The sequence below is a fragment of the Gopherus flavomarginatus genome, chromosome 5 (genome assembly GCF_025201925.1).
Source record: "Gopherus flavomarginatus isolate rGopFla2 chromosome 5, rGopFla2.mat.asm, whole genome shotgun sequence".
NCBI lineage: Eukaryota > Metazoa > Chordata > Testudines > Testudinidae > Gopherus > Gopherus flavomarginatus.
In genome coordinates, this window is record NC_066621.1 from 130133231 (window position 1) to 130157783 (window position 24553).

The window sequence follows — 24553 nt, forward strand, 5'->3', positions numbered from 1 at the left end:
ATCCCCTTGAGCCCCCACTAAAAAAAAAAATCCAACAGGTCTTAAAAAGAAAGCTTTATATAAAAAGAAAGGAAAAGACATAAAATGGTCTCTGTATCAGGTGACAATATACAGGGTCAATTGCTTAACAGAAAAAATGAATAAACAGCCTTATCCAAAAAGAATACAATTTAACACATTCCAGCAACTACACACATGTAAATACAAAAAAACAATATAAACCTATTTTCTTATTATCTTTGTACTTACAACTTGGAAACAGAAGATTAGAAAGCCTGGAGATAGAAAGATCACTCTCAGAGCCGAGAGGGTCACCGAACCAAGACAAAGAATAAAGAACTCACACCCAAAACTTCCCTCCACTCAGATTTGAAAAAGTCTTGTTTCCTGATTGGTCCTCTGGTCAGGTGTTTGGTTCCCTTTGTTAACCCTTTACAGGTAAAAGAACATTAACCCTTAGCTATCTGTTTATGACAGCTTGTCCTTGGGCAAATGGGGGAAAAAAGATTGAGTTGCTGGTAAGAACCATAGAAACTCCTCCAGGGCTGATGAAGAGGCGTGAGGCCCAGTTGAGGACATACTCTGCCTGTGGTCAATTTGGACGTATTAGGAGGATCTACCCCTAAATGAACCATGATACCAAGAGTGACTCTGGGCAACAGGGTACTGAAAGGGCCTGAAGGGATATTCTGCCACTTGTCAAAGCTGGGGCAGTGTGGTATGTTTTGCCTCCAGGGTGGCAGGGCATTGAAAATGACATTGCCTTTGTAGAGAAATGAGTGGCAACAAGAGGAAAAGGAGACCCCAAAATCAGGCAAACCAGGAATAGTCAGAGGAATGACCGTGGAATGGGTGAGCAAGAAAGAATAGGGGTAACTCACAGTGCAAAAGCAAAAGTTACAGGCAAAGGAGATGTAGCGCTGATGGCAGTAGAGAATACACGTACTCAAAAGGCCTGCACAGTAGGAAATCGGTAGAAATTGGGGAATAAGATTGTTACCGCAGAGAGGAAGTAGGTTGAAGATGAGGTGAATACAGAGGCCACAGAGAAGGCTGACTCTCTGTAATCTGGGGAACATGTGTAGCTGAGGTCCAAGGAACAAAGAAGATTGTGTGAAGGTTGCACTCTATAGTGGAGAGATTCTGAAAGGAAGTGCAGGGGGCACTCTGGGGGAAGGATCAGTTGCACCTGGAAGTGTGCCAGCTACAAAAAAAAGTCAAAGCGATGAAGCTTGTGCCCTGGTGAAGGCACAGACTGTTGACCTTCCAGGGGGCGGCAGTTCAGAACAAAATTTTAGAAGAAGTGGAGTTAGGCCTTAAATAGAGTGGAGAGCTCAGTAGAGAGGAGGAGGGAGGAACAAAGGGAGTTTCTCTTTGGGAAGAGCCTGAGGAAGGCAAATCCTTTTTGAAGACCTACCTAGCAAGGTCAGCAACCTACAGGGGGCACCGGGAGCAGGAAAAGTGCAGTATCACACCCAGCTGCTGGAAGGCACTCAAGAGGCGTATCTGTGTCACACCACTGAAGATAAATTGTGTCTGAGTAAGAATTACAGGATCAGACCCTGAGCAACTTCTAGTATAAATCATTCACTATAAGCATGTAGGGTTAGGGTGACCAGATGTCCCAATTTTATAGGGACAGTCCCAATTTTTGGGTCTTTTTCTTATATAGGCTCCTATTACCCACCACCCCCTGTCCCAATTTTTCACACGTGCTGTCTGGTCACCCTATGTAGGGTCATGATGAAAATGATGAACTTAAAAAGATCTTTTCTGTCCTTGGTTATAATTACATCACTTCCATTAGCAAAACTGTTTACTTTGTTGTTGTAGCTGTGTTGGTCCCAGGATATGAGAGAGAAAAGGTACTCAAGGCAGTATCTTTTATTAGACCAACTTCTGTTGGTGGAAGTTATGCATTTTTGAGCTATGCACAATGCTTCTTATATGCTGTGTTGAGATAGATAAATTTAATAAATTCTGATCTTGCAATACTTGCTTAGGCAAAAATTTTAATGGGAATTTTGCCCCATTAAAGTATGAAGGATCTGAGATTTATTGATTTATTTATGTCTGTCTTTCTGTCTCAACCGATCACCTACAAAATCTGGGTAGATATAGTTGCCAAAATGTTCTAGTGCTCACTGGGTCAGCTCCTTACAATAGATATACTTGACTTATTAATCTGTTAAATAAAAAGTAGCTGGAAAAAGTGTTCATGTGATTTTTTCGAGGAAACAATATACAACATTTTATGTGTGTGTGTGTGTGTGTGTGTGTGTGTGTGTGTATACGTGTATCTGAAGATTTCAACATCTAACTTAGTTTCTCAGTGTTCTTGTTGGGTGGATATATATAGTCCAATTAAGAAGATATGGATAGCAATGCTGACAACACTTTTGCATTTAATATAGGACAAGAATCCGCTATTACAGACAAAAATGTTTTGTCAGAAATATGGAGGAATAGAAGATTGATGGCCTCACATAATGTGACACATGAAGAAAAGAACTGTACAGAGCCAGGTAAAACCCAAAAGCTTTCTGGTATTTTGTAAGCTGTTGAGATGTACCATATTGTGCAGTCATAGCCCAAGCTTCAGTAATGTGTCACTGTGAATATAAAAGTGTCAAACATGGGTGCTGGTTGGGGAGGAAGACTGTGCTATGTAGAAAAAAGGTTTATGAGCAAAGTAATTGGTGATACTGCTAAGCAACTCAAAGTTTTTATCTACTGAAGCTAAAAGGTAATGTTCAGACATAAAACTGTGTATGAGTCCTCATGAGGCTTGTCTTGGAGGCTGGATCTCACACATTTTATTTCCTTTTTGGTCATTGTTTCTGTCTTGTTGCTGCTATGTATGTTGTGTTGGTAGTAATGGTGCAGTTTTTTATTAAACCGTGGCTAGTAAAGGTTACAAGACTGAAATGCTTATTTGGGTTTACAGTACCATTGAATCAATTTCTGTAAGTTTAATGTTGCACTGAGCTATCTGTTCAGGTTCTTAGCTTCCACTAATGTCAAAATTGCTGTCTGTGAAGAGGGAGGAAGAACAGGGGCATTTAATCATTCACTCTACCTCACCCTATCAGTCCTGGCCATGATAGTGATTTGTGGAGTGACAGAAGATACTGCCTGATGTGAGTTTGGATCTCTAGTGCTCTCACCCTCCCATCTGTCTTCCTATTATCATCCCTCCCTTTGTGGTTCATGGCGGGGTGGAGGAAGGAAGTTTCATCAACTGCAACATTGCTCGTTGATCAGCCATTAGATGCACCCTCCCTCAAACTCTGACGGCATCAATTCCATAATACTACCAGCCTCCATTAACTAGAGGGATTGGGAGTCATGCAACCCCTTCTTCAGTTGGGTGTCTGTTGAAGCACTGATGCACCTTTCCATAGGGATAGCATCACTACTGGCCATGTGCATTTTTAAGGGTGAAGTGAAAGAGGTTTAACCAGCATCAGTAGGACACAAACCTTCTTATCTATGTTGATGATCCAGAGTTTCTAACTGGGTATTCGATATGTGCAAAGAAGTCTGTGGTATATTTGCACATGTAAAATGGTGACAGTTGACTTCACTTTAAAAGTTCTTCATATAGAAGAGCAAAACAGATAACTTTTGGTAAGATCTGGCTGTTCCTGATGAATAGTCAAATTTCTTACTCATGTGCATGTTATGAGCGTAATGCATTACTATGAGTGTCTGTCCATAGGTATGTGCATACATGCCTGTGCACACATGTCAACAGTGCTGAGCCAACTGAGGCATACAATATTCCAGGAAATGGATCAAAGGGATTCTCTCTAAAAGTCTTCAGTATTAATGGGAGTTACTTTCTGGGATGACATGGGAGTTCATTTCCTTACTCTGGAGATTATATATACACATATGGGGGAAATCATGTTCCATATCCTATGTATAGCAAGGGGGGGAGGAATGACTTGAGCAGTGCTGACAAGCCCAGGAATTCAAAAATCATGAAGCAACCCCCCAAAATCATGAAAGATTTTAAAACTAATTCTCCCCCCTCTATGTATTTCTCTCTTGATTTTTTTTGAAACTTTAAGGTGCCCTTGGGTCACATTTTCAAGCTGTTCTCCACAACTATGAAGGCTGGAAAATTTACACTTTTTAAAAAAAAGTGTAAAAGCCGAAATTCTCAATCACATGCCTCCAGGAGCTGGAGCTTTAAGAAAAACACCAAATATTGTGAGACTCACCGTAAAATAAGATCTGGCAATGCTGCTTAAGTCAGATTTTTTTAAACAAGATATTACCTAAAGTTAATATTGAAATCAATTTACCAAATCATATCACAGGAAGATAGCAGTGGTGTTTTTGAGTCACTTCCTCTTCTACAGTTTGCGTATAGCTTATCTCTAGTGCACCGTAGGGTGACAGGAAGAGAGGCCGAGGGAGTGTCTAGATCAGGGATAGGCAACCTATGGCATGTGTGCCGAAGGCGGCATGTGAGCTGATTTTCAGTGGCAGTCACACTGCCCAGATCGTGGCCACCGGTCCTGGAGGCTCTGTGTTTTAATTTAATTTTTAATGAAACTTCTTAAACATTTAAAAAACCTTATTTACTTTATATACAACAATAGTTTAGTTATATTTATAGACTTATAGAAAGAGACCTTTTAAAAACATTAAAATGTATTACTGGCACGTGAAACCTTAAATTAGAGTGAATAAATGAAGATTCGGCATAGCACTTCTGATATAAGGCTCCCTCTGTGAAAGTGTGATGTTGGTAGCTAGAGAGGAAAGATGTCTTAAGAACCTAGAAGCTTTGAAGTGATTATTGTTAGCTGAAGGTAACACAGGAGCAGGAACTTCTAGAGCCTGTGAGATTTTCTATTGTTGCTGTTCCTGTCTGTTTTAAAGGCTGGAGTGTGAGGCCTGAAGCTTTATAAGGCAAAGCAATATGGACCACAGACTCCTACAAAAGAGTGAGCATGTAACACTAACATCATCTCTGTGACATACCCAATAAGTACAATCTCTGTTGCAAATATGAGCACTGGATCACAGAGAGGTTAAGGATCTTGTCCATGGTCACACAAAGTTTGTGACAAAACCAGTAATTGTAATTGCTAGTGCCCTACCAAATTCACATCCGTGAAATCTGGTCTTTTGTAAACTTTTATTCTAAACTGTACAGCAGTGGTCCCCAGCCTTTTCCGGGTGGCGAGCGCTGGATGACGAGCCACTGAGGACCGTGGCCAGCAAGTATCTGCTGAAATGTTGCTGAGAAGCGGCAACATCAAGAGGCATCGCCGCTGAAATGCCTCCAAAAGTCAGTGGCATTTCGGTGGCGACGCCTCTTGGTGACACTGCTTTTCAGTGGCATTTTGGCGGCGACGCCTCTTGATGACGCTGCTTTTCGGCAGCATTTCGCAGATGCTTGTCTGCCAGCCAGTACATGGGCACACATAGACGCCCCGGCACCACGTTGGGGATCACTGCTATACAGACTTCATGGAGAAGACCAGCATTTCTCAAACTGGAGGTCCCAACTCAAAAGAGGGTTGTGAGGGGACTGGTCATAAGGCTATTGTAGAGGGGTTGCAGTATTGCCACCTTTACTTCTGTGTTACCTTCAGAGCTAGGTGGCTGGAGAGCGGCGGATGCTGGCTGGGAGCCTCGCTCTGAAGGCAGTGGCACAGCCAGCAGCAACACAGAAGTAAAGGTGGTAGCAGGGCCGTCCTTAGGCATAGGCAACATAGGCAGCTGCATAGGGCACCTGAAAATTTGGGGCACCACTGGGTCTTAGGGTCCACCCTCTTGTTTTCCTATCCCTGTTCTGACCCTTCCTGCAGGCTCCCACAGATGGCTGCTCTAGCCTGGTGAGTCTTCCTTGGGAGGGAATCTAGTAGTTAAAAGTGAAAAAACCTCCAGCCTGCCAGACCTATTAGCACAACACTGAAACTGTTAAAGAGACATTCAAGGGGTAATAAAGCCATTTAACAGGCATTTGCCAACTCCAAGGTATATACTGACAGGTTTCAGAGTGGTAGTCCTGTTAGTCTGTATCAGCAAAAACAAGGACGAGTCCTTGTGTCACCTCAAAGACTAACAAATTATTTGGGCATAAGCTTTTGTGGACTAGAACCCATTTCATCAGATGTCCACGAAAGCTTATGCCCAAATAAATTTTTATGCTGTCAGTTTCTGACTTTACTGACAAAAACAGTTGTGCATTAATGTAATATTTACACAGAACATGTCAGTCTACAGGACCTTAGTTTAAAATTTGCTTTAAAAATATTTCATTAGTGAGCTGGTGAAGATTATAAAATCACATTTCTAAAAAATGCTTGCATAGAGTTTTAGATGCACAATCATCTTTAGCCTTAAATGTGTGGATCTTTAGACATAGTTTTTTAAATAAATCCTTCAAAAGACCTCCCTATCTAAAATACACATTTTAATTACTATAGTTAAAAAAAAAAGTGCTTTCAAGTCTTCCTGTCCTTTCTGTCCATCCCTTCACCACCTCTTCCCCCACTCTCCACTGAAGAGAGCCCTTAAAGGGACAACAGTCCTTCCCTTCCAGATAGCTGGACAAAGAGTTCCCTTTCTTCTGACTATCCGACAAACTAGTTTTAAAAGAACCCTCCAGCAAAATCAGTACCTTAGTAAGACAAAATCCTTGTTATACCTAAAATCTTTGGAAACATATTTTTTTAAAGTTGGTGAAATTTCATAATCATGTCTCTTGTTATGGAGATCACACAAAGTAAATTACTGTTCCCTTTTTCTAAAAGCAATGAACATTGTTATGAACACACTAAACCTCTCTGATTAATTTAAAAGAATGTCTTTGTTTCAGTGAGTTAAATATGTAGTAATCTGGAATGCTGGCTTAAGATTTGAGTACATTTAAAATATAAATTCAACTTAGAAATACTGATGAAGAAAATGTAAAACAGAGAAGAGCTGCATCATGTATTCCATTATATGTAATGTTGTATTCAGCAGGAGAGCTGACTCACCCTTACTATGAAGTTTTTGCAAATAAACCTCTGACAAACTTCAGGGCATATCAAAAAACCTGTGACTGACATTTTTTATTCCCAAATTTTAGTGCTTTTAATAGGTACTTTCTTCATGTCCATTCTGCATGAGGGAGAGTGCATGGAAGTCTCTGCGGGGAACTGTGACTCTCCGCCAGGGAGGCAGGCTGGGCATCTCATTATCCTTTGCTGTCAAGTCCCTCCTCCCCCTCCCCCACCAGGCTGTGAGCTTGGGCTACCATCCGGCATAGGGGCACCAGTTTAATAATACTGCGTAGGGCCTCATAAATCCTAAGGACGGCCCTTGGTGGTAGTACCAAACCATGCCACCTTTATTTCTGCACTGCTGCTGTTAGCGACACTGCCTTCACAGCTGGGCTCCAGCCAGCTATGGCAGACCTTCCTGCAGCTGGGGGAGGTTCCTGGAAATGGGTGTGACCCGACCCCGGGAGCAGCCCCTGCATGGGGAGAGGATGTCTCATTCCTCACCAGCTCAGCCAGGATCAGCAGTTGGAGCCTGGCATACACTAGGAACCCTCAGCCAGGGAACCCCTAGCCCTGCCCCTCCCTGGCTCTGGGCCCAGCATCCTGGCGCTCGGAGGGCTAAAGGAGCTTTGGGCTGGCTGTGTGTGTCTGAGGGTGGACCATATACCCCTCCCCCCAACCATGGCACCCTGGGTGGTTGCCCACATCGTCCATCAGTAATGCTGACCCTGTCCTCTCATCCCACCAAACCACCCTCGCTTCTGCACTATTGCTGGTGGCAGTGCTGCCTTTAGAGCAGGGCACCCGGCCAGCAGCCATGGCTCTCCAGCCGCCCAGCTCTGAAGGCCGCACCACTGCCAGCAACAGTGCAGAAGTAAGGGTAGCAATCCCTCAATCCTCCTGCAATAACCTTGTGACCCTCCCAATGACCCCGTTTTTGGTTGGGATCCCCACGGTTACAACACCATGAAATTTCAGTTTTAAGTGTCTGAAACACTGAAACTTATGATTTTTCAAAGCAGGTTGTTTGATGGGTGGGAGTTATCAGCTGCCCCAGGAACATCCCATAAAAGGCATGTCTGGCCAAGAACACTCCAAAAAAGCCAAGAAATTGTGTATTGGGAAGCTACAGAGCCAGGTCTAGGGCTCCTATGTGGATGGCTCAGGCTTCAAGAAAATCTTGCAAGGATGCTGGAGACTGAACTCTCTGCTTATTCCAAGTGGAGTAACTCCCACCCATCAAACAACCTGCTTTGAAAAGGTGCATTATTGCTACTCCTCTGTAGCTTTCTATAGGATGGAGTGATTGAACCTCAAGGTAGTAAGAAAACCATCAGAAAGGAATGGTCATCATTAGTATCTTCGTGGTTCTAATCCATTTACAACCACCTTTTTTGCCTTATCCAAATTCTTATTGTCATCTGCCAGTGGTCACAGTAGCTCAGTGTCATCTGCGCACCATGACTGACTTACGGATTCTCGACTCCTGATGCCACAGTGCCTCTTGTTCAAAATGCTCCCACGATCTCCATTTTCTCCAGAACTCTGAGTAACATTTTGAGAGCAATTACAAGTGGGGAGTGATTAGAATGTTTCTAAGTGGAAGACACACAGCAACATCCAGTCATGTGACTCAGCTGAATCATTAGAATATTGGAGCAATTGATTTGGATTGCTTCCAACACAGAAAATATTCTCCACTAATAACTGCGTTGAATAGGAGAACGCTTAAATAATTTGCCATGGATTAGGAATAATACATATATTAGAATAAATTGCTGTTCGTACTCATCTCAAACTAATTGGTGGGCTGCTTTGAAATGGAAGTTGTGACTCTTTGTCTAGAGACCCCTCCCTGTACAGTTCTTGAGCTATGTTGATTTACACCAGCTGAGGCTCTTGCTCAGTGTGCCACTCCTATGGATATAAATGGGTACAGATGAAGGATGGCTATGGGGCAGGGTATGGCTCACCATTTATTTCAGATTTGCACCTTTTTCTTTTTTTTTTTTTTACACTTAATTATTCAAGCTTTAGACGTGTGAGGAATACTGTAAATTGTAAAGAAACAACCGATTTTGTTAGTATATTGTAGTTAACGCATTGAGAGCCCTATCCTGTTCCCGCAGAAGTTAATGATGTTCTCATTCACTCTAGTGGCAGCAGGATTGGTTCCCAAACATTATGCTAGGAAGAGAGCCCTTTTTTATTGTGCATTCACAAACTTTTTTTTATATAGCACCCACCTCCATTGGCCTTATTTAATAAACACTATACCAGGATAAATACACCTTTCTCAAGATATAGTAAGAATATGTTCTTTAAAGCACTAGATGAGAGCTAGGTATTTTAATTTTAATTCTCACAGCCATTTTAATACTTCAGTGACACTATACATCATGCTGATGTAAATATTACTCCTTTGCCTGTAAAATATACCTCCCCTTTTCACCCAGTACCTTTTAAAGGTGTTTTTTAAATAAAGCTGTAACAGTCTAGCCTAGATCACATTCCCAGTTTGCAACTGGAGTGCCCAAGTGATGACTAAATTTTGAAAGGTTTTGTTTAGCATTTTAATGTAAAAGCTGTAACATGATCGACTATTACAATCATTCTTAAACACAGTATTTCTTTAAAATCAATGTGAACAGTATTTTTGAATAGCAAAGGACATTCTTATGTTTAAGCCTCTGATTCAGGAGGTCTGGGTTCACTTCTCAGATCAGCCACTCCCTATGTAACCTTGGTTAAGTCATTGAATATATATCCTTAGTTCCGCAACTGTAAAATGGGGATAATTTTTTTCCTCCATGCTTTTATTATAAGACAATCTAAATAGTGAGCTCATCAAGGCCTGAGGTGCCTCTCATTGTCTCTGTACAGTGCCTATAGAGTAGGGCTCTTATCTCACTATTGTAATACAAAAACCTGTATTATGCTCTGCAAATGCTCCTTTTCTTTCATAACTACTCCAACTTTCTTGCTCTGAGGCATAGAAGATGAACAACCACACTAATACCATTGATTTATCAACAGTATGCAAGTTTTGACTTTAAATGTTACTTTAATCACATCCTTTAAACTCCCAAAGACCCAGCCAGTAATTTGGCAGACTTTAATCTTAGTCTCAGGCTAAAAAACACTGAAAACAAGATAATGCTCAAGAGTTCTTGGTTTCAGATACAAATTCTTAGATGGAGAGAGCAACTCTCTCTATACACGTTCTGCAAGAAGGATTATTAACCAGCAAGCACAAAAGTTATTCCAGTTGCTAGTTGTCATCTTCTTGTCTTGTAAAAAATAGTCCCTGAACTCTCTCTTGACCCAGTAAGTGCTGAGTGCTGAACTCTGTCGGTTGGGATCTCACTTGGATGTTTTTTTTTCTGTTTCCTAGGGGAGCTGGATCTGTGATTTAAATGCATTTTTAGTGGACTTGTTGAGGGCAACTGACACACATTTAATGGCAGATTATTCTTGTTTAGGGAACTTGGGAGCCAATCTGAACTTACTCCTAGAATTAGGTTCTGACATTGTCATTGTCATGTCAGGCTTATAGATGGGTGTGTTAAAAGAGCTGGCAGGAGGAAGATGCCATTGAAGTTGTAAGGGCAGAAATGTCTTGTTCATGTTTTTTTTCTTCTTCTTGTGAAACAATTTTTGCAAAGTGCTTAATCTGAATCTGAGCTAGAATTCTAGGAATAACCAATCACCTGCCTAAGCTGTTTTCTTCCCATTGTTCTATTGAAACTGATGCCCAAAACATTAAAAAGCAGTGAAACAGAGCTCTCTGCATTTTGGCACAACCTGCCAGCAGGGTTCCCTTGAGAGTGAAATCACAAGATGAACTCCAGGGTAACTTATCCATTTCCCAGGTCTAAGTGCCTAGACTGCAGGAGGTAGTTAAACGCACAGTAACTACATATCTAGCTAAACCTGGCATTTAATAACACTGTAAACAAAAACAGATGAAACAAATAAATGTCATTCAATATATATACAATCACTATTTCATGTGATTCATGTTCATATACTGTTAATTTTTCTATGGTATCGAACATATTATATGGATAACGTCATTCTTAAAAGATAAGTCTCTGTTTAAATTGGAAATGATTTTGAACCAAAATCACAGGTCCCAAAATCTGGGAAAGCTCAGAACCAAATCTGAACTTTGCGGGTGGATGCTCTCACTCTCTCTAATGGTCTGAACTAAAGTTCTAGCATTGAATACCCTAGAACTCTAACTATGGATTGAGATGTAAACTGTTCAGTTTGAGTCCAGCTCTAAGGGCTGGTCTACACGGGGGGGGCGGGGGTGTCGATGTAAGATACGCAACTTCAGCTACAAGAATAGCATAGCTGAAGTTGCGTATCTTATTTCGACTTACCTCCCGTCCTCACGGCGCGGGATCGATGGCTGCGGCTCCCCCGTCGACTCCGCTTCCACTTCTCGCCCTTTTGGAGTTCCGGAGTCTACAGGGAGTGCGGCGGGGATCGATTTATCGTGTCTAGATGAGATGTGATAAATGTATCCCTGGTAGATAGATTGCTACCCACCAATCCAGTGGTTAGTGTGGACGTACCCTAATATTTAGGTTCATATGGCTGCATCACCATGTATGTGAGCACCTCACAATACACCTGTAGGATAGGTTGGTACTGTTATCCCTATTTTGCTGATGAGAAACAGAGACTACGTAAGTGACTTGCCCAAGGTCACATATAAAATCTGTGGCAGAGCATGGATTTGAACCTAGGTCTCCTGAGTCTCAGCTTAACACCTTACTTATAGGACCATCCCTTAAAAACAAACAAACAAACAAACAAAAACCTCTGTTTTAGGGTCCCAGCAAAATACCCACCGGCTTCAATGGGACAGGACTGGACTCCTGTGCTGAGATTTCTCAAAATTAATGTTAATAAAACAGGCATCCAAATCTCCTTAAGCAGCTTTGAAAATCTCAGTCTTCATTAGAAACTGTGTGTGCATGTGTGTATTTTGGATATACTTTTCTCCTCTAGTGTTGCTATTTAGCTAGGCCCTTACTGATTCCTCCTACACTAAATCCACATGGAAATTCTAGACACTTTTCTGTTGGTAGAAAGGCCATATTTACATCTACTGCCCTTATACATACTTCCTATTTGCACCACTGACTTTTGTAATTTTTGCTCACCTTTGCCATTCCTATTGTCCCTGATACATAGCCAGGTGTTGCAATCATGATGGAAAATGCTCCCATCTTTCTGTATCATGCATAGTTACATTCATACTTTGCTCCACTGTTCTTGAAAATTGGGGTTGAAAAGGCATCATAAAGGTTTATCCATGCTTCAGAGGTCAGCATAGGACAAAGTATTTATGAGATGTTGGATTGCTTGATAGTTTTTAAAACATTGTAACCATTCTTTGATTTTAAATACGTGGCTCTGGTTTGTGATGGTCCCAATCCTACTCTGTGTATTACATTTAAGTGCTGTACTTTCCAGTCTTGTTTGGCTGGCTTGCTTGCTTGTCCTGATTCTCCTAGTGTCTGTCATTAAATCTCTTTTTTCTTATCTTTCCTTGGATAAGATTAGGCTATCTAGATAGGGGGATAATTGGAAAGGAAATGCTCCCTTAAAATAGATTGTCTCAATTCTTAAAATGCCCAGAAAGTGCTGTGGATGGCAGTGTGGTCCCTTTAAAGAGCTCTGTTTAGCCAGGGAAGAATCTGGGTCCTTACTTATACGGAGATCCCTGAATTTTTTTCAATATCATTCTGAAGTGCCCAGTGGAAACAAGCTAGATGGTATCCCAGATTCAGGTCTTCTAGCTTTGAAATGCCTAATGTTCATGCCACAGGAAATTGAAAGAAACCTTTGTGGCTTGATAGACCATATAGCTTGTAGAGCTTCTGAAGGCCAGTAACCATGAAGGCTCACTTGGGCTGGATAAGACACACATACTTTATGCAGTTACAGTGTGAACTCTCCATAGATCAGGAGGGAATCAGCTTCTTTTATAACGCTCTCCGGTGGTGGAGGAAAAAACAAAAACAAAAGCAAAAAAAAAAAAAAAAAAAAAAAAACAGCTGGCTGCCCCGTACTGCTTCTCCCCAGCTCCCTCCAGCGCTTGTACGGCCATACAACTGATTCAGGCAAGCCTGGGAGGAAGAGGTGAGGAGGAGGAATGTGGTGTGCTTGGGGAAGAGGCGGGGCCAGGGTGGGGATTTGGGAAGGGATCCAATAGGACAGTGAGGGGCAGTGAGGGGGTGGAGCTGGGGGCGAGGCCAGGGTGGGGATTTGGGGAGGGATCCCATGGGGAGGGAGGGGCGGAATCGAGGCGGGGCCAGGGTGGAGTTGGGGCAGGAGGGCATGAGCCCCCTCTGCCTGTGCGCTGGAGGGCAAAATATCGGGACAATTTATGTCCTGACTGAACATTGTTCGGGACATGGAACAAACAAGTAAATATTGGGACAGTCCTGATAAAATCAGGACTCTGGTCACCCTATTCGTTCATAAGCCGAATTTGTTTTAGTAAAAAAGGGAAGCACCAAAGAAGGGGGTCAGCTTATGAACAGGTATAGAGAGGGAGAGGTGGGACACAGCCCCTCCTGCCCAACAGAGGGGCCAAGGAGAGGCAGCGCAGCCAGCAGAGACAGAAGGGAAGAGGCGAGGCCAGAGTCTCTCCACTTCTGGCCAGGCTGCTCTCCCTCCAGTCTCCAAAGCATCTGCAGCTTTGGGGCTGGCAGGCTGCAGCCATGCTGCTCAGCCTCGCCCCCCAGAGCAGGCTGTGGCTGGCCCACCGGAGCAGGCTGTGGCTGTGCTGCACAGCCTGCCGGAGCAGCTCCAGCCAGGCCAGAGACATCCTCCCCTGGCCTTCCTCAGATAAGGTGGGAAAGGATGGGATGGGGAGAGTGTGGGGGTCCCGGGCTAGGGGTGGGGTCATGTGGTGGGGTGGTCACAGGGGTTACTCCCTTGACTCCCAGCTTCTCCTCGCCAAAAAAATTCTCCACCAGTTGCTGTCCCAGCCTGTCTGGGTAAGCAGCTGGCGCGTCGGGACACTTTGTTTACTTAGGTTTACCTCCGTGCCTATGGACGTTCAAGGTAAACAAACCATCTTGGCCCACCAGCGGCTTATCCTGATGGCCTGGGAGCCATAGTTTGCTGACCCCTGAATTATAGGTCAGCTTATGAATGAGTCATAATTTTTTTTCCATTTTTACTTATCCATCTTGGAAGGGGAGTGTCGACTTATAAATGAACCAGCTTATGATCGAATATATACGGTAAGTCTTTGGGAGGAAATCGAAATGATGGTTTTACAGAATTTGATTGCATTTTGAATATCTCTTCCCCCCCCCCCACCCTTTCCCCATATAAGGGATGGCAGACAACTGACACTAGTATCATTGGCAGAGTGGAGGTGGGGGTCAGCAGTGCAATAAGGTAATAGATATGATAGGTGGGGAGAGGTTAAATCATGAAAAGCTTTAAAGGTGAATCCTAGAAGTGCGCTGTGGAGGAGGGGGAAGCCAGTGGAGGCAAACAGAGAGCTGGAGAGGGCAGAATGGTGAACCAGGAAACTTGAAACTTCTGTCATATTTTAAGGCTGGTTTGGACTTTGGAAAAGAGAAAAATAGAAAAATCTTCGTGCTTTCAAACATGTATGGATAAGTTCCACTGACAACTAGACTCAGTTGAAGAAAAGACTTTAAAATGGCTCCATTTTAAAAAATTGATGCACGGTATCTGTTCTCTGTTTGCCCAACAAAAATACACCAACACATTTGAAATATTGGTAAAGTTTGGCTCATGGAAGAGGCATTTTAAAAGGCAATAAAGTAAAATGCCGTCATCTGAAAGCCTGGACTTGATTCGCTGTCACTGAAGCTAATGAACTAAACATCCTATTTCTGTTGCTTTTACTGTATTTGTGAATGTGTCAATGAATTGTCTCAGAAATAGACATGGCTGTCCACTCTCCAAGCCAAAAGTATTCCATGAAGGTGTCAGCAGTAAAAGTGGCATCACTGCTATTAAAACAGGGAAGCAAACTTTAAGGCATTAAAGAGTGATGGATTCCTTTTTCTTTAAAGTCAGCAAACACTGAAGACATTACAGTGAGCAACATTATGGTAGAGGCACTGACTCTGTGGATGCTCTGGGGCTCAAGCACCCCTTGGGGGGAAATAAGGGGCACTCAGCACCCACCAGCCATAAGAATGAGGAGTACTTGTGGCACCTTAGAGACTAACAAATTTATTTGAGCCCCAGAGTTGGCCCCTGATCAGCTGTTCAGCGGGCGAGAGGCGCTCAGGAGAGGAGGGGCAAGGAGGAAGGAGTGGTGGGGGAGTAGGGCTGGGAGAGGGGGATGGAATAGGGCAGGGCCTAGGGGGGAGGAAGCAGAGTGGGGTGGGAAGAGCCCACGTGAGGGCAGGGCCTTGGGGGAAAGGGTGGAGCGGGGGCGGGAAAAGGTGGACTGAGGGTGGAGCCTTGAGGGAAGGGACAGAGTAGGGGGTGGAGTCAGCGACTGTGCATTGTGGCCTTAAACAGGACTGAATTCATCCCTGCTGTAGGTCCACTGACATGTGAGTACAGTGGGGTGTACTCTCTAGGTAGAAGCAATGGGGTGTGTGTGTATGAGCACATGTATTTAAAGCTTCCCTTTTTATAACTTTTTGCATGAACTTAGTGCTGGTGACAGGTACTACATTAATAGCCAGGGAGAGTGAAGTCCTCAGTTTATCCAGAGAGCTGGTGCAGCACGAACAGCCAGTGCTGTCCTCCCACCAGTGTCCTGCCAATGTGCCTCCACACCCATTCAATCATTGGCCTCTCTTCTGAAGCCAACAAGGTGCCAACTGTGGTGCAGACCCTTGTTCAGTGGGACGAGGGATTGAAATAAGTACTTTAAAACCACCAAATGGTGAAATTAAGTATGTGTGGCTGCAGGGAAACCAGTTATTTTGAAGAGTGACCTGAGTTTCCAAATAGGCATAGTTCAAAGGGACAAGTTATGAAAAATGTAGAAAGTGGAACATTTTTTTTAACTTTGGAAGCTTAGCAGTACAAAAACGGTTTTTGTGATTCAGTATGAGCTTTGAACTTTATGATGTTTTTCTAACCTGAAATACTGAATCTCTAAGAGGATTTTATGGTCCTATAAGTTTCTTTAGGGGTAAACCTCAGCTGGTGTAAACTGTTATAGCTCCCTTGAAATCACTAAAGCTGTGATGATTTATACCAGGTGAGGAGCTGTCCCTTAGCCCTGGTCTACACTCTGAGTTTAGGTTGAATTTAGCAGCGTTAGATCGATTTAACCCTGTCCCTGTCCACACAATGAAGCCATTTTTGTCAACTTACAGGGCTCTTAAAATCGATTTCAGTACTCCTCCCCGACAAGGGGATTAGTGCTGAAATTGACATCGCTGGGTTGAATTTGGGGTAACGTGGATGCAATTTGACAATATTGGCCTCCGGGAGCTATCTGAGAGTGCTCCATTGTGACCGCTCTGGACAGCACTTTCAACTCAGATGCACTAGCCAGGTACACAGCAAAAGCCCCGGGAACTTTTGAATTTCATATTCTGTTTGGCCAGCGTGGCAAGCTGATTGGCACAGGTGACCATGGTGTCCCAGAATCACAAAAGAGCTCCAGCATGGACCAAATGGGAGGTACTGGATCTGATTGCTGTTTGGGGAGACGAATCTGTGCTATCAGAACTCCATTCCAAAAGATGAAATGCCAAAATATTTGAAAAAATCTTCAAGGGCATGATGGACAGAGGCTACAACAGGGACTGCAGCATTGTCGCATGAAAATTAAGGAGCTCAGACAAGCCTACCAAAGAGGCAAACGGCTGCTCCGGGTTAGAGCCCCAGACATGCCACTTCTATGATGAGCTGCATGCCGTTGTAGGGGGGGCCCTACCCCTACCACACCCCTGTCTGTGGACACCTGCAAGGGGGGAGTCTCATGCAACAGGGATGAGGATTTTGGGGACGAGGAAGATGAGAAGGTGGAGGAGGATGAGGATAGAGCAAAGCACGCAAGCGGAGAAACCATTCTCCCCAACAGCCAGGAACTGTTTATCACCCTGGAGCCAATATCCTCCCAACCCTCCCAAGGCGGGCTCATGGACCATGAAGCTGGAGAAGGGACCTCTGGTGAGTGTACCTTTGTAAATGTAATGCATAGTTTAAAAGCAAGCATGTTTAATGATTCATTTGCCCTGAAGACTTGGGATACATTTGTGGCCAGTACAGCCCCTCCTTTTAAATGGCCAACCCAAAAGGTGCTTGGTATGGGAAAGGAGGGCGCTTCTGTTTGAAACCATTCCCATGTTATGAAGGTTGAAGAAGCTGAAAGACTGTGGCTTTCCATGGCTGCCTGCAAGCCGAATTCTGTTGCTCAGCCCTGGGTGTGTGATCCCTCACACCAAACTGGCAGGCCCTCAACATAAGAGGCAAAATGCGACCTTGCACCCTAAAGCACATGTGCTATGTAATGTTAACAGCTTGGTTCACTGTGAAAGAGTCTACCCATTGTTCTCTAAAATGTGTCGTTTTAAATACTACTCTCCCTTTTTTTCTTCACGCAGCTGCAAATGTTTCAACCCTCCCCCTATCATCTCCATCCTAGAGGCTAGCACAGATAAGAAGGCAGAAAAGACGCACTCGCGATGAAAAGTTCTCTGAGCTCATGCAGTCCTCCCACACTGAAAGAGCTAAGTAGAATGCGTGGAGGCAAACAATGTCAGAGTCCAGAAAAGCAGAAAATGAACGCAAGGACAGGAGGGATGAGTGAGATGAGAAGTAGTGGGAGCAAGAGGAGAGGTGGCGGCAGCATGATGAGAGGAGACAGGATGCAATGGTGAGGCTACTGGGGGATCAAACTGATATGCTCCGGCGTATGGTGGAGCTGCAGGAAAGGCAGCAGGAGCACAGACCACCACTGCAGACCCTATGCCCGTCCTCCTCCCTATGTTCCATAGCCTCCTCACCCAGATGCCCAAGAACGCGGGGGGCCCTCTGGGCACCCAACCACTCCACGCCAGAGGACTGCCCAAGCAACAGAAGACTGTCATTCAATAAGTTTTGGAGTGCAGTGTGGCCTTGTCCTTCCCTCCTTCCCTCATCTACCTCCCCACCTGGTGCTTCCCTCCTCCCCCACCCCTCCCGGTCTACCTTGGAAGTTATGCCCCTATTTGTGTGATGAATTAATAAAGAATGCATGGTTTTGAAGCAATAATGACTTTATTGCCTCTGCAAGCGGGGGAGGTTGGTTGGCTTAAAGGGAAGTAGAGTGAACCAAGGGGGCAGGTTTTCATCAAGGAGAAACAAACAGAACTGTCACACCATAGCCTGGCCAGTCATGAAACTGGTTTTCAAAGCTTCTTTGATGCGCAGTGTGCCCTGCTGTGATCTTCTAACCGCCCTAGTGTCGGGCTGTGCGTAATCAGTGGCCAGGCAATTTGCTTCAAACTCCCACCCCACCATAAACATCTCCCCCTTTACTCTCGCAGATATTGTGGAGCACACAGCAAGCAGCAATAACAATGGGAATATTGGTTTCGCTGAGGTCTAAGCGAGTCAGTCAACTGCGCCAGCACGCTTTTAAATGTCCAAATGCACATTCTGCCACCATTCTGCACTTGCTCAGCCTACTACTCCTTACTCCTGTCCAGGGTGCCTGTGTATGGCTTCATGAGCCGTGGCATTGAGGGATAGGCTGCGTCCCCAAGGATAACTATTGGCATTTCAACATCCCCAACAGTTATTTTCTGGTCTGGGAAGTAAGTCCCTTCCTGCAGCTGTTCAGACAGACCAGAGTTCCTGAAGATGCAAGTGTCATCTACTTTTCCTGGCCATCCCACGTTGATGTCAGGGAAATGTCCCTTGTGATCCATCAGTGCTTGCAGAACCATTGAAAAGTACCCCTTGCGGTTTATGTACTGGCTGCCAAGGTGGTCCGGTCCCAAGATAGTGATGTATGTTCCATCTGTCGCCCCACCACAGTTAGGGAATCCCATTGCAGCAAAGCCATCCACTATGATCTGCACATTTCCCAGAATCACTACCCTTGATAGCTGCAACTCAGTCATTGCGTTGGCTACTTGGATCACAGAAGCCCCCACAGTAGATGTACCCACTCCAAATTGATTCCTGAGTGACCGGTAGCTGTCTGGCGTTGCAAGCTTCCAGAGAACTATTGCCACTCACTTGTGAACTGTGAGGGCTGCTCTTATCTTGGTTTTCTTGCGCTTCAGGGCAGGGGAAACCAAGTCACAAAGTTCCATGAAAGTGCCCTTATGCATGTGAAAGTTTCGCAGCCACTGGGAATTATCTTAGACCTGCAACACTATGCTGTCCCACCGGTCTGTGCTTGTTTCCCGAGCCCAGAATCAGCTTCCATGGCATGAACCTGCCCCATTACCAGCATGATGTCCAAATTGCCAGGGCCCGTGCTTTGAGAGAAGTCTGTGTCCATGTCCTCATCACTATCATGATTGTGCTGTCGTCGTCTCCTCAGCTGCTTTTGCAGGTTCTGCACACACTGCAGGATAACACATGAGGTGTTTACAATGCTCACAACAGCAGCGGTGAGCTGGGCGGGCTTTATGCTTGCCATGTTATGGTGTCTGCAGGAGAGCAGAGTTGCAGCGGAAGCAGTGGATGACAACGGATGCCATGAGAATAGATATTTATACCGAATGATTAGAGGACCTGCAAGGTGGATTCATGGCCCCAGGAGAGCAGAGTTGCAGTGGAAGTGGTGGATGACTGAGCTCATTTACTCTATTGAGCTCAGCCATCATTTACTCAGTTGAGATTGAGCTCATTTACAACAGCAGGAGAGCAGAGTTGCAGCAGAAGCGATGGAATGACAATGGTTTGCAGACCTACTGCACCGTCTGCTGCCAGCAGCATCTAGGACACAACAGCAGTGGTGACGGTGAGCTGAGCTGAGTGGGCTCCATGCTTTCTGTGGTATGGCGTCTGCACAGAAAAAAGACGCGAAATGATTGTCTGCCATTGTTTTCACGGAGTGTGGGGCGACTGACGACGTATACCCAAAACCGCCACAACAATGTTTTTGCCCCATCAGGCATTGGGAGCTTAACTCAGAATTCCAATGGGCGGCAGAGACTGTGGGAACTGTGGATAACTACCCACAGTGCACCACTCCATGAGTCAATGCTAGCCATGATATTGTGGATGCACTCCGCCAACCTACTGTGCTTAGATAGACTGTATAAAATCGCTTTCTAAAGATCGACTTCTATAAATTCGACCTAATTTTCTAGTGTAGACATACTCCATGGAGTTGGATGTTGAGAATTTGCTTATAGTTTAGTTTTCTGAATGTAATTATTCTGGGATGAGCGTTGTGTCATCTTAGATAATGCTTTTGGTGGAATCGACTAAGATCTTCCTTGTCTGTCAATCTGACCATGTCATACTCCCTTTTGGAATCACTCCACTGACTTTGTTTGCCACTGCATAAAATTGAAGCGATGCTATTACACTTCAATGCCAAGTCTTTCCCTCCATATTATCTGCTCTGGGCTCTTGTATATGTCCATTGCTCATTCCTCCACTCTGCCAGTAATACCAGATTTGAATATCCATAGATGCTCTTCTGTTTCCCTCATGGACAGAATGTCCTCCCTGAACTAATCTGGAAAGTAGCTGTTCTCTGCTCCTCCAGATCTGCTCTCACAAACCACTCCTGTCATGCTTCTTTCAAGAAATCAGCCAGCGAATGTTGGATGATTTGAGAGGCAGTCACATTATTAGTATTTTATTATTAAAGCAACAGTAGCATGTAGAGGCCCAACTGAGATTGCGGGCTCCATTGCCCCAGGGGCTGTCCAAATACATAGACAGTCCATGTTCCAAAGAGTGCAATTTAAACAGACAAGTCAAAGGGTGGGAAGGGAAACAAAGGTAAAATGACTTGCCCAGGTCAGTGGCAAAGCTAGGGATTTTTTTTATCAAGCTGTATTCATAGCAAGTCCATATCAGCTGTGAGATCTACTGTTACCCACATCCTCCCCACCCCCCCACTGGTCACATCCTCTTTTCTCACTCCTCTAATGCACATGATTTCTAACTAGAATGTAAGCAGTGTCTTTTTATATGATTTTTACAGCACCTAGCAGAATGGTGCACTGATCCTGCTGGCACTACAAATATGAAATTATGTATAATACATAAGTGTATTTTCAGTGTGTTTAGGAAGTCACAGTAAAGTGGAGTGAAAGTCCAGAACTGCTCCACTGCACTTAAAAACTTTTATTCTTTTGAAGCTCATAGTTTATAAAGTGAAGTTTCAAGCTGTTCCCTGAGGAGTGCAGCAATTATCTTTTACCATATAGGTATTCAGTGCTACTCCAAAGTGATTATCACCTCCCGCTCCTCCTCTGCTCTGGCTGAGAGGAAGAAGAGATCTATAACATAGGGAGGAGTGAAGCAGAATCCCTGAATGACTACATTTCCACAGTTGTTCCCAGTGGGGTGTGAAGAGGTACCTGGTTGGCTTAAATATAGCTGCTCCCCAGAAGAGTGAAGATATGGCCTTCTAGGGTAGGTCTTTGCCACACAGTTAACCCAGGCTCCTACGTTGGTTTTAGCCCAAACCCCACTACCACCCACACAGAAAAACCTGTTATGACACTGCACCCCATATTCTTCAGTGATATTATTATTATGTCATAATCATAACATATTTTACGCAAGATGAGCACTGTGAGGTGTCATTGGAAATGTTATGGTTTACTGAATATGATTATCCTATTTGTATGCATGTATCATTTTTGTATCTGAATTTATGAATATTGACTGTGTATCTGTATTTCAAAATGTAGTTATACTGGCAACACCCACTAGGCAAAATGCTCTCAGTCTAGATAACTGGTTGGGAAGGGCCCATTCAGTTTAATGAGCCATTAAGAAGAAACAATAGGCCTTAGGAGAAGCTTATCTCCCACCTGGGGAGCCTTCCTGAGGATGCTACAGACAGCCTCCAAGTAATGGCTGCTGTGACACAACAGGGACACATGACAGGTCACCTGGTGCTGGACTCCATCTTGGGATGTCAATATTTTTCCACTGACTGGCATGGGAACCAGGCTTTGAAACAAACGGTTCCCACCATATGCAAAAGCTACATAAGGCAGGAGAGTGACATCATCTTGGTTCTTCACCGACACCCCACCTAAGAAGACTCCTGGAAACATCTGAGGAACAAAGTCTGACCTGGGGGAAGTGCTGGACCCAGGCTAAAGAGAGTTTTAGCCTGTGAATGGAACATCTGGGGATTCCAAGCTGTAAGCAAGTGCAGCTTGCCCCTTAAGAGGCTGCAACTGCTTGTATCATCACCTACAGTGAGAATCTGCTATTCATATCCAATCTATTTAGTGTATTAAGATTAGTTTGTGTTTTGTTTATTTGCTAGGTAATCTGCTTTGATCTGTTTGCTATCCCTTATAATCATTTAAAATCTATCTTTTGTAGTTAGTATATTTGTTTTTGCTTCATCTAAAACCAATGCTTGGAAATCATAATTCAGGGGCAGAAAGCTGTTGCATATTCCTCTTCACATTGAGAGAGAGGTGAATTTTATGAGCTTATGCTGTACTATTCCCTATGCAGTGCATGATGGTATAATTTTGGGTTTATACTCCAGAAAGGGTGTGTGCCTTAGGAACTGGGAGTGTATTTTCAATGTGTTTAGGAAGTCACAGCAAAGTGGAGTGAAAGTCCAGAACTGCTCCACTGCACTTAAAAACTTTTATTCTTTTGAAGCTCATAGTTTATAGTCCTAGCTGAAGCCTTCCCATGGAGGGTCTGGTTAAAGAGCCTGTCTGCATGTACTGCAACTGGGTGTGTTCCTACCTGTATGTATGCTGGTGAAGGTACAGGCTGAAGCCTGGAGGGCTTGGCAGCTTGTCACAGCAGTACAGTGTAGAAAGGAGCACAGGCTGGTGGGTTGGGGGGTTCAGTGGTACCCCAGTTCTAGGTGGCACCCCAGTGGGGAACCTGTCACACCTGTGACCTGGATTTGGAGCTTATTCCACTGAGAGAGTGGGTTAGCAGCCAGGCTCTGATTTAACTCTGTCTGTAACCTGCCCACTTTGCAGTGAGGACACAGGCAAAATTATTTGTGTGTTGATAGTCCTCTGGTGCTCCTCCCACTATTGCCCCTGAAGGAAAGACAGGTTTGCCTGCAATTGACACAGTGGACTGTAAATCTTAAAGCATCTCAGCACAAAAAAAGATGGGATACTCCCACCCACATAGAAGGGAGTGCAGAAAGAGTGAGGACTCAGTAATGTGCATATGACTTTTTGGTGGGGATGCTGAGACCTGGGTGCCAATCACCTGGGTTAACTGCACAATGAAGACCTATCCTGAGAGGGTTCCATTGTATTAGTGCATCTCTCAAGTCTATATTTATTACAGAGAGTTGATTAGGCTTTTTAATTTTCTGTGGGTTTAGTATAGTTATTTGATTAGCTGGGGGTGGCTGATATAACAGTTTGTGAAGAAGGAATTCTTATTTGGAAAGACTATCTGGGATCATCTCCAGAACTGCTTTAATCTGTGTATACCGAGGCAGTGGTTCTCAACCTGTGGCCCAGTCAGCACAGAACCGCAGCCCATGTGACATCCTGAGGGCTATATAGGTAGTATTGGATGTGGCCCACATAAAACATTATGGGTTGCATATGCAGCCCACAATGATAAATAGGTTGAGAACCACTGACCCAGGACAACTAAGATTTCGGCATTGTCTACAGAGTTTTGTCGATGTAAGTTGAGCTGACAGTCAAAAACTGGTATAATTATATCACTTGTGTATGTTCACACAACACTTCTATTGGCTGAGTGCATCCACAGTTGGTGCTCTAGCATCAACAGAGAGAGCTGTGCATTGTGGGTAGCTAGCCCACTTTGTTACTCACCTCCTTTCTGCAGCTAGGAGTGGTGGGAAGGCAACGTGGATCGCAGTGCATCATGAGTGCAGGCTCAATGTCCTATGATGCAGTACTTTCTGTTCCAGCAGTCCATGGGCTTCTGACTGCATTTCGAGGCATTTTTCAATGGCCCCTGTTTACAGTGTGCTCACCATTTGTCTGAAAGGATTGATCCCACACTGCTCTCTGCTGTTATGAACACTTTGCAGATGCTCATGCAGTATATCATGGGTACCCAATCTGAACAGGAATCAGAGTTGCCTGACCTGCTATGTGCCATGGAAAGAAACAACACCAGATTACTTTTGGCCTTCCTGAAGCAGTTGAACACAGTGGACCATTGCTTTTAGGCTCAGGAAACAAGCACTGAGTGATGGGATCACATTATTATGCAGGTCTGGGAAGATGAGCAGTGGCTGCAGAACATTTGGATGCGGAAAGCCACGTTCCTGGAACTGTGTGCAGAGCTTGCCCCAGTACTGCGGTGCAAGGATGCCAAAATGAGAGCTATCCTCTTGATGGAGAGGTGTGTGGTGATCACAGTCTGGAAGCTGGCGACTCCTGACTGTTACC

General features: G+C 44.3%; 2 protein-coding genes across 4 annotated transcripts in view; one reads left to right on the forward strand and one right to left on the reverse strand.

Annotated features, from left to right (window-relative positions):
• Positions 1-24553, reverse strand: part of ATXN3 (ataxin 3) — a 464297-nt gene that overhangs the window by 181914 nt on the left and 257830 nt on the right. The window lies entirely within an intron of this gene.
• SLC24A4 (solute carrier family 24 member 4) overlaps positions 1-24553 on the forward strand; it is a 154637-nt gene that overhangs the window by 9870 nt on the left and 120214 nt on the right. For both annotated transcript variants that reach the window (XM_050953271.1, XM_050953272.1), the window contains exon 2: positions 2415-2525. In XM_050953271.1, coding sequence (XP_050809228.1) covers positions 2415-2525 — 111 coding nt within the window. The remainder of the gene's footprint in view (positions 1-2414; positions 2526-24553) is intronic.